The 11,292-nt window shown below is 42.5% G+C and overlaps 1 protein-coding gene across 1 annotated transcript; it reads right to left on the bottom strand.

The window, feature by feature from the left end:
• Positions 1 to 666: 666 nt before the first annotated feature.
• On the bottom strand, positions 667 to 10,920 carry LOC309559550 (chymotrypsinogen A-like). The gene is made up of 7 exons (XM_082262852.1): positions 10,863 to 10,920; positions 10,585 to 10,688; positions 9,239 to 9,318; positions 7,967 to 8,045; positions 7,608 to 7,788; positions 5,708 to 5,841; positions 667 to 864 (listed from the first exon to the last, which is right to left on the bottom strand). The coding sequence occupies exons 1-7, from the start codon at positions 10,912 to 10,914 to the stop codon at positions 703 to 705; spliced, it is 792 nt and encodes a 263-aa protein (XP_082118978.1). The 5' UTR covers positions 10,915 to 10,920; the 3' UTR covers positions 667 to 702.
• Between the last annotated feature and the right edge of the window lie 372 nt (positions 10,921 to 11,292).

The following is an 11,292-nucleotide window of genomic DNA, read 5'->3' as shown; positions in this document are numbered from 1 at the left end:
CCAGAGAAATGATAGCTTGTCAATATGCTTGCCATGACCTTACCATCACCTGTACCATCTGTGCCATGCCTATTCAATTACCTGTGCCATGACCTTACCATCACCTGTACCATCTGTGCCATGCCTATTCCATCACCTGTGCCATGCCTGTACCATCTGTGCCATGCCTATTCCATCAGCTGTGCCATGACCTTGCCATCACCTGTGCCATGCCTATACCATCTGTGCCATGCCTGTACCATCACCTGTGCCATGCCTATATCATCTGTGCCATGCCTGTACCATCACCTGTGCCATGCCTATATCATATGTGCCATGCCTGTACCATCACCTGTGCCATGCCTATATCATATGTGCCATGCCTGTACCATCACCTGTGCCATGCCTGTATCATAACCTCAAAGTCATGCAATTTTTTACCGCGTTTTTTGCCGTGAAGCAATACCTATTACATTTTTCTTTTTGCGCCCCCCCCCCCCAAAAAAAAATTTTGAGCACCAGCCGCCACTGAGGGCCCAGTGTCACAAAGGTCTAATTATACTTTAAGGTCCTCTTCATCCCCATCCAATGCCTTGTAGCGAGTCACCACCTTAAAAAAAATTGAAAGATTTGAAACCTTTTAAACATCTCATTTATCTCAAGAAGTGTGTTTCCTTCTACAAAAAATACTTTATTGAGTATCAGAAGGACATTGGATGGTATTTAGTTGGCGGCAACAGTCTGGTCCACCCAGGATCTGAGGGTGGAGACGCGGGCGTAGACTCCGGGAGAAGATGGAGAGCAGGAAGCGCTGCCAAAGGACACAACACCGGCCAGGGTCCAGGCTCCGTTCCTCTGGCACACAAGGGGTCCACCGGAGTCACCCTAAAAAAGGAGAAAAATGGGGAATTACAGAAGAGTTCTCTAGTAATCATCTGTTATTTTGGAAGTCTGACATTGCTGTACTGTGATGTCTCTGTGTGCTCCCAACACATTGGCTGAGCTGCCATAGACATCGCTCAATCTCTATTTATGATTGGGAGCTGCATGATCATGTGACCATTGTGACAGCCAATGATATTGATCAAGTGGTTCGTAATTCTTTCCTGTCTCTGAGGCATACATGCCTAGTTAAAGGGAAGCGAGGCTGGGTGTGAAGAAAGTAATGTAGACAGAACTATGGAGTCATGAAATATTATTGTCTACTTACAATGGGACATAAATCCAACTTCAGTTCATTATATAAATAAATTGTGAGATTGTAAGTAGGTATAAAACCACGATATGCCTTTTCGGTTTGCGTAGCCGTGAGGTCAGGTATTGCCATACAAGGTGCAGTTATTCTCAGGGTATCTGACATGGTAGTATTTGAGTTGGGCAGTCGTAAAGTAGTGGTACCGGCTAGCTTGTGTAAGGTAGAGTTGATAGGAGGTGTTTTTAGGGTTGATCCCTGTGGGAATTTTTAGGGACGGAATAAGGAATTCATACGCAGCTAGGGAAAGCTCCGCGTTGTGTGTAGGGATGTGACACTGGAGGCGGGAGGAGACAACCCTCCAGGCCCCCAGAGTGGCATCTATAGATGGAAAACGGGGGTAGTACATCGGTCTATTTAGGGTGGTAGCCGTCAGTAAGGAAGGGAGATCCCTACCCAGGAGGATCGCCTTTTTCGATAGAAACCCACAGCTTTTCCGTGCAGGGTTCGACCCAAGCTTGTAACTGACCTAGAAGGGCTGCATAGTAGTAACTGCGCAAATTGGGAAGGCCAGGGCCCCCCATTGCCTTTGATCTAAGCAATACTGAGTATATAAATAAATTGAAACAACACTTGGATCTTGAGAGGCAAAGCAATGTAGTCCCAATGTTATTCTTTTAACATTGCCGTACACTATAAAGGGAAGCTGTAAATGGTAAGTATTATATTGGATCTGATGGGTTCAAGTGAGGGAGGATTTTATGAAGGCAGCCACTGGATAGCAGTACAATTGCCAGTTAAAGTAGCACAGTGCTGAATAGCAAAAACATGGCCTGGTCATGAACCAGAGTAAAACCTTCTCGAGCTCAAGTGGTTAAGGAGGAAGAGAACATCTCAAGAGGATTTCTCCTTCCCTCTTTCTCCCTTTTGTGCTTTTGTCCTTTCAATAAAGCTTTCAGGCCTGTCAACTATTTTTCCCTCTTGTATTCCTCTTTCCTATCCCACATCTCACCTATTGCTTGTTGGAATGTTTTGAAATGTTTGAACGGTTTTCTTTCCTTGCGGTGCCATGTAGAAAGTGCTAGGCAGGGGTCTAACTCTGGCACTGCAATTCTAAAAACGTTCCACCGGGGACTTGGGTGGTACCTTAGGGGTCACATAATGAATGCGGAGTAAAGCGGCGTCATGTATGATGTGATGGTTGCGCAACTTTCCTTTTTTTTATTTTTAAGGGAGCCATTGGTCAGCAGTAGAATTTTGACAAGGCTTATAATCCTTCCCATCTCTATATAGACTAATACAATTGTTAGACACACACTGTAAGATGGCCTTATGACATCATTTCCATTTATTTGGACTTTGTATGGTGCAGGTAAGGTAATCTTCACTATAATTGCACTGCTCGCCCACATGGCCAGTCCCTGTGCCATCTTGTATACAGTATTCATATTACGTATGGGCAAGTTTTGGGACACCAGCTGGTTAAGGCTGTGCATCTCCATCCCTGAGATTAAAATTAAAGAGAAATAAAAGTTGGGACTTTGAATGAGGTGCGTGAGAACAACCGGCCCTAAGAAAACCATACTCACCGACCAATCTGCTAACAAACCGAATCAACCTGTCTAACAATGTAGGTTAAAAACAGGGGTTTAGTTAACACACATTATTTGCAAACGCATGTGTAAGCTGCAAGGCCCCTTCACGGCACCCTGTGTAACTTGCAGTCCTTACACTACCAATTTAGAAGTGTCTCCACAGTGGGAGCACATGCTAGCTAATGGATAGATGAGGGACAGGTGGGTAAGGAGGTAGCCCGGGCCTCCCCCCAACCTGCCCCCCTCTATAACTGGCCTTCAAAATGTATAACAAGATCACAAGTAAATAACAATCCAATGGCTAAATGATAGCCACAGGGTTGAAACTAAAAATGACCGGCTGAGGAGCACACACCTCCATCCCTAATGGTATATTATGTATGGGCAAGTTTTGGGACTTTGAATGAGACACCAGCTGGTTAAGGCTGTGCGTCTCCATCCCTGAGATGAAAATTAAAGAGAGAAAAAGTTGGGACTTTGAATGAGGGGCGTGAGAACACCCGACCCTAAGAAAACCATACTCACCGACCAGTCTGCTAACAAACCGAATCAACCTGTCTAACAATGTAGACAGGGTGCCGTGAAGAGGCCTTGCAGCTTACACATGCGTTTGCAAATGTGTGTTAACTAAACCCCTGTTTTTAACCTACATTGTTAGACAGGTTGATTCGGTTTGTTAACAGACTGGTCGGTGAGTATGGGTTTCTTAGTGCCGGTTGTTCTCACGCACCTCATTTGAAGTCACAACTTTTTTTCTCTTTAATTTTCATCATAGGGATGGAGACGCACAGCCTTAACCAGCTGGTGTCTCATTTAACCACTTTAGCCCCAGCTCTATTTCGGACACTTTTTGTTTACAAGTTAAAATCAGTATTTTTTCCTAGAAAACTACTTAGAACCCCCAAACATTATATATATTTTTTTAGCAAAGACTCTGGAGAATAAAATGTCGATCATTGCAAAATTTTTTGTCACGCGGTATTTGCGCAGCGGTCTTTAAAACGCCATTTTTTTGGAAAAAAATTCGAAAAATCACATTTCACTGCATTTAAAAAATACTAAACAGTAAAGTTAGCCCATTTTTTTTTGTATATTGTGAAAGATGATGTCACGCCGAGTAAATAGATACCCAACATGTTACGGTTTAAAATTGCGCCCCCCCGTGGGATGGCGACAAACTACGGTCAATAGAGATCTCAATCTGCGACTCTTTAAATTTATTTAACGGTTACCAGTTTAGAGTTAGAGTGTAGCTCTTTTTTTTAAATTATTTCCCACGCTCTGGCGATCGCGGCGATACCTCACATGTGTGGTTTGAACAGCGATTTCATTCGCGGCTCGACTTGCGTATACGTTTTATTTTGTGCGCGAGCTAACGGTGACGGGGGCGGCTAATTTTTTTTTTTTTCCTATTAATTTTTTTTTTTTTTTAACTTTATTACAGGTTTTTTTTAAAAAAAAAAAAAAAATCTGATCACTTTTATTGCTGTCACAAGCAATGTAAACATCCCTTGTGACACCAATATGTAGTGACAGGTACACTTTATGGAAGGATCGAGGGTCTAAAAGACCCCAAACCCCTCCATTACACTTCCCTGTATGCAAAACGCCAAAAACGGCATTTTTGCATACAGCCGTTTTTCAAATCTGCCACCTTTTGCAGCACAGTAACCCGGAAGTGACGTCATGGATGCCGCCTCCGGGTTACGTCATCGGAGATCCGATCGATGCCGTTTCCGGCATTCATCGGGACTCCATCCAGACGGTGGACGTGCCGGCTGGGTGCTCGGGGCTCCCGGTGGGACGGGAGCCCCAAGCAAAGCCACGGAAGGCGGCGGGAGGGGGGACGTCCCCTCCCGCCCCCCCCGGGTAACGATCGAGCGGCTCCCGAGCTGCATCGGTCGTTACCGACGGAAAGCCAACCGTCGGCTCTAAACAACGGTACCGGGATGATGCCTCTAGCTAGAGGCATCATCCCGGTATAACCACGCAAAGTCAGCCGACGTAGATCTACGTGGCTGTTCATTAAGTGGTTAAAGTCCCAAAACTTGCCCATACATAATATACCATTAGGGATGGGGGTGTGTGCTCCTCAGCCGGTCATTTTTAGTTTCAACCCTGTGGCTATCATTTAGCCATTGGATTGTTATTTACTTGTGATCTTGTTATACATTTTGAAGGCCAGTTATAGATGGGGGCAGGTTGGGGGGAGGCCCGGGCTACTTCCTTACCCACCTGTCCCTCATCTATCCATTAGCTAGCATGTGTTCCCACTGTGGTGAAACTTCAAAATTGGTAGCGTTAGGACTGCAAGTTACACAGGGTGCCATGAAGGAGCCTTGCAGCTTACACGTGCGTTTGCAAATAATGTGTGTTAACTAAACCCCTGTTTTTAACCTACATTGTTAGACAGGTTGATTCGGTTTGTTAGCAGACTGGTCGGTGAGAATGGTTTTCTTAGGGCCGGTTGTTTTCACGCACCTCATTCAAAGTCCCAACTTTTTTTCTCTTTAGTATACAGTATTCTTTGACAAAAGAACCTCAATGGGTCTTAGAAGAGAACTTGAACTCTGTAAAAAAAAAAAAAATCACGAAACACAAATATGAACCTTTAAAGGGTCTAAAGAACTCCTCACTAGTTTTCAGTTTCAACAACAGTGACATGCAGAAGATAATCCACCATAAGAAACAGAACACAGAACCATCAATGGCGGAGCAAATCATTCAGAATTCACTCATCACTACTCATTAGGTTTAATTTAATACCTCATCCTAGAATAACATCTAAAATACTCTATAATTGTTAGTCTACATAGACTGTTCTGCCACATATAAAGTGACCCAACTTAGAGATGTTTGGATCCATAAGCTATTGTTCTGTTCAACAAGATGACTACAGAAAGTTAACACTGTTCAATAGAAAGTCTGTAGGTCATCGTACCATGCAAGAGGAGGCTCCAGAGGCACCAGCACAGATCATGGAGGTCTGGATTCTGGTTGAAAAGTAGTTCTGGCAGTCAGTGTTAATCAGAAGAGGAAGAGCCACCTGCTGGAGTTTAGCTGGCTTAGCTAGTGCTGAAAGAGAGAAAGGGAGAAATCGTATTAACTTTAAGGATGGACTGCAACTCACATATTTAACTTCTAGAAATCTCTATGTACAGCTCTCTGTAGAAGACCACATTATGGCCATATCATTGTGATGGCTGTTCATACCAGACTGGCAGCCAACCAAAGAAGACCACATTATGGCCATATCATTGTGATGGCGGTTCTTACCAGACTGGCAGCCAACCAAAGAAGACCACATTATGGCCATATCATTGTGATGGTTGTTCATACTATACTGACAGCCAACAAAAGAAGATCACATTATGGCCATATCATTGTGATGGCTGTTCATACCATACTGACAGCCACCCAAAGAAGATCACATTATGGCCGTATCATTGTGATGGCTGTTCATACCATACTGGCAGCCAACCAAAGAAGACCACATTATGGCCATATCATTGTGATGGCTGTTCATACCAGACTGGCAGCCACCCAAAGAAAACCACATTATGGCCATATCATTGTGATGGTTGTTCATACTATACTGACAGCCAACAAAAGAAGATCACATTATGGCCATATCATTGTGATGGCTGTTCATACCATACTGACAGCCACCCAAAGAAGATCACATTATGGCCGTATCATTGTGATGGCTGTTCATACCATACTGGCAGCCAACCAAAGAAGACCACATTATGGCCATATCATTGCGATGCCTGTTCATTCCAGACGAAAACTAATACATTACCCCATCTCTCCTGGAAATGTCTGACAGTTTTTTTTAACTTATGAAGCTCCTCTGAGTCATTTTCCAAGAAATTCATATAAAAAATTGTTATCCCAAAATCCTAGAATAATACAATGCTTTTAGTGGAGTTCCTTTATGTCACCAGTTCATTGGAGCTTTATAAGTCAAACTTGAATGAAAAAAAAAGAGAAAAAAAAGAGGAATGCAGGCCAAAGGAATGGTTACTATTATGAAAGTCTTCATAACTAGGCCCCAATGACTGAAAAGGAAATTGGAAAAATAATTGTACTTGTATGATAATGAGTCAAACCACAAAGTGACCATCCAATATCCATGAAGAGCCCCTTTAATAAAAGGAAAAAGGGCTTTTGCCACTAGTCCACCAGTACAGGGGCCACCAAGGCATATGCTGTCTGTGTGTTCTCTGGGGAAATTCATCTGTTGGTCTTGGGGGCCATTGGGACAGATCATGATGGGAAATCTAAAATTATAAGTTTGTCACTGGAACAGGAAGTAAGCAGAATTGTTTAAGGGGAACACATGTCACAGCTGTCTAAGAAGGGATTCTCCTTACTTTACAAATGATTCTCCAGTAAGAGGTAAAAGGAAGTAAAGGGGAAAACAACAAAAAATCTTTTGGCTAAGAATACACTTTAATGGAAAAGAAGGAGTCGATTAGGGTTGGTTCACTAAGGGTTATAGTGGATTCAATTGAAACAATGTTAACATTTTAAATCATATGTTTTGACATTGTAACTATAATATTTCATCATTGATGCTTGTAAACAGTTTGCAGGCATCACTTACAATGGAGGCACTATCTAAGCTCCTGGTGCACAAAGAACGACTCTGATCCTAAAATAATTGCTGAGTCTCACAAACTAGAGCTGTGGGATGGCCACAGCAGGAGAAGAGGACCAAAGCATATGAGTAATGTCCTACAATCTTTCATGATTTTTTTTTTAAAATGTACCTCATATGCTCAAAGGCTTTAACTGGTTAATAATTTGTATTTTTGAAGAACATCTAATCCCCTTACTGGCAGCATTGGTGTATCCCCATCCAGTAGTGACACATCTTTCTCCTTTATTGAAGACATCAGAGGAAGCAGCGAGACACACGGGGGACACACGGTTGTTGAGCGTTGCAGGACTGGAAAGCTTGATCAGGGCGATGTCATTGACCTTGGTCTGGGTGCTGTACTGGGGGTGTCTGAAGAACTGAGAAAAGTTATACAAGGATTAACATTTTTATAGGTTTTAATAGATCAAAATCTACTACTGAACTTGAAATAAATGTTCCTCTGAATCTGAATTCCTACATAGGAAGAAAGCTTAGAAGATACATTGATGACGTTGATCACCTTCTCATATAATAAACTCAGTAATAAGAACTTACACTGCCAATGGACTTGACCTGGATAGGCTCAGCATTGGAAGACTGGTCAAATTCACCCAGGACCACTTGGTGGGAAGATCTGGATAAAAGACAAACATGGCAGGTCATTGGTAAATGGTTGGGTGTCGTGGTGACTGTGGTTTTCAGACTAAACCTTATTCTCTTTACACATGGGGAAATGTTGCATGTCTATCAGTGAAAGGTCATTTTTTCACAGTAATTTATAAAGGGTCCAAAACTTTACTACCCATGCTACGTACATTTCTCTACTTTCTACAAACCCCACCTTCTACATCTTGAAATAAAGAGAGTTATTAGTCAGTTGTAAATTGTATATAAGGATTTATATTGTATCCTGTCTATAAACCAGAGGCTTTGGATGGACAGATGGATAAATGGTTCTATATTTAGGATGTATCTGGTCTATAAACCAGAGGCTCTGGATGGGCAGTTGGATAAATGGTTCTATATTTAGGATGTATCCAGTCTATAAACCAGAGGCTCTGGATGTACAGTTGGACAAATGGCTCTATATTTAAGATGTATTCAGTCTATAAATGTCAGGGAAGAACTTGATAAAGAATGGCAAAGATGCCAATTTCCAAAATGGCCACGCGGGACTGTCAGGGAATGGCAGATATGCCAATTTCCAAAATGGCCGCGCAGGACTGTCAGGAAATGACATATATGCTAATTTCCAAAATGGCCATGTGGGAAGTCCTAATTAGTGCCAATTATCAACACCCACTTCCTATATAAACTCAGCACTGGCTGTCATTCATTGCTGGATTATCTTCAGCTAGTACCTGATTTCCTTGTGCCTTGAAACTCCTGCTTGATTGATTACCCGTTACCGACCCGGCTATCCTTGACCTGCTCTGGCTTTCTCCTGCTCTGAACTCGGCTTGCCTTACGGACTTCTCCCTGCCTGCTTCTGATTGACTACCTGTGTTTGACCCTCGGCCTGGCTTCTGACCTTGATTTGCACTAACCTGCCTGCACTTCCAGTGATCCAAGTAACTGTCTTTCCTACTGCGGATCCGTTTCCTGACACAGCTACACCTGCAGGCAACCCGTGCACCTTTGGGCACAGCACCGTCTGTCACCATCTCCAGGGGTGCTCTGCACTCAGCCGCAAGGGGAGCCCTCTCGTCAACTCAGCCTCCAACCAGATTCGTGACAATAAACCAGAGGCTCTGGATGGACAGATTACCAATAAAGCATTGCAGTGAACACTGACTTTGTAGTAGAATATTATCATATAAGACTCACGCGACTGAGCAGTGGGCAGCAGTGACAACCCAGAGACTGTTGATGAGGGAGCCGCCACAGTAGTGGAATCCAGTTCTATCCTGTAGAAGAAGATTCATGAGGTCTTTGCTTTACAGTATATACAAATTATTTCACCTACCCCATGATGATCCCCCCCATGGAAAATTGAACAATGCTATGGTCACAGAGGTGAACAACCTAAGCTGGGTGCCAGGAAGCTATACAGCATTTTCTAAAACTCCCAATATTCATTGCTATGGTTTTCTAGAAGACAAAACCAGATGTAAGATGACAGGCAGATTCATATTACTACATTACATTTAAATCTGATCTCCAGATAAATATAAAATACAGGAATTAATGTGGTTCTGTATTCATTGATTCATCAATAAATGTATTTTTACATACAAGTAGAATAAGCCCATGGACATGACGTGGTATCAGCTTTTATCAATCTTCCTAGAAGAGGTCAATCATGGGTAATACGATAGTCTAAGTATGTATCTTTCCGGGAGAGAATGCTGCTCCATTTTTCCTTTAATCCTGCTCATTGGGTTTCTCTTGGAGAAGAGGACCAGACATTCTGGACATTGACATTTGCTTTCAGCTTTAGATCACATGACTAATTGTATAGGAAGTCAGACATGCTGCTAACACTGGAAGAATCCCAAAGCAGCGCCTTCAGCCCTCCTATTACTATTATTTATCAATGCCAGCAAGACTGTAGACTTTTCCTTGGAATAAACAGTAGGTCCATTTTAGAGAGGTTCTGCCCTTGGGGATAGAAGTTGGAAGCCTCTTCCACATACCCTTCCTATGTTGATCTTTGGAAGGTGTCTATCTTCTATGATCACCTGCTGATCAGCTTCTAGAGGCTTCCAAGTGCCATCTTCTATTCCTTGATGTTCCTTGGTGGGACACATCTTCTCACCTACCCACTTTGCTTTCCCAAGAGGGCTGTCACCTTCCCTTGCCTCCTCTGAATTCGTTTTTTAATGATATTATTTTTCCTTTGTAATGGTTGAACGAGATGGACTTTTTTCCACCTGATAACTATGTAACTTTGCTTTTCCAAGAGTTTTGTCACCTACCCCTGCTTTCTCTAACTTTGCCTTTCTAAGAGGGCTGTGTTGCGTTAAAGCTTTAAATTTAGAATTGACATAAAAAAAATTTCAGTCAGTGAAATTCTAAATTGTGTCCATGGAAATCCCTAGATTTGGAGGATGGGGGAGGGGCATGTCTTTGTACACAATAGCTTTCTGAGCTAAGTGATTAAAAATAACATTGAACCCGGAAATGTTACCATTTAGACAACACGTTAAAAATGTGTTAAGAAACGATCGTACCTGAAGAGACACCTGCCATGGCCAGGAGCCAGAGACGGCATTTTCACCGTTCACAACCCTGGCATAGCCGGAGATAAGAGGCCTGATGGCGGGAACACCGCAACCTGAGAAAAACACATTTATACTATAACTGCCAGTAATACATTGTTACACATTACCATATAATACAACACAACGTCTGTTTGGTCATTAAGTCTCCTTTCATCGTCTTTGCATTTTGTCTATAAATGATCAATAAAAGGCGGATTTTCATGTTTTTTCCATTTATGAATACTCACCATAGGCTCCGCTGAGCAGGACCAGGCAGGACAGGACCCACAGGATTGCCATTTTCTGCTTTTTTTTGGATATGAGGACAATTGTAAGGTCTGTTCAGCTTATATACGCTCAGTCAGCCAATCAGCGGAGAGCTCTAGGCTTGTTATTGGGATAATTTTAGCGCTCCTTATCAGGAAGCTTTTGCAAAATCGGGATATTCCGCCAAATTGGGCTGGAGAAAAAGATACAGTGGGTACGGAAAGTATTCAGACCCCCTTAAATTTTTCACTCTTTGTTATATTGCAGCCATTTGCTGAAATCATTTAAGTTCATTCTTCTTCCTCATGAATATATACATAGCACCCCATACTGACAGAAAAACACAGAATTGTTGACATTGTTGCAGATTTATTAAAAAAGAAAAACTGAAATATCACATGGTCCTAAGTA

The sequence above is a fragment of the Pelophylax lessonae genome, assembly GCF_965119305.1.
Source record: "Pelophylax lessonae genome assembly, chromosome: 1".
Classification (NCBI taxonomy): Eukaryota; Metazoa; Chordata; class Amphibia; order Anura; family Ranidae; genus Pelophylax; species Pelophylax lessonae.
This window is presented reverse-complemented; position numbering and strand designations above follow the sequence as displayed.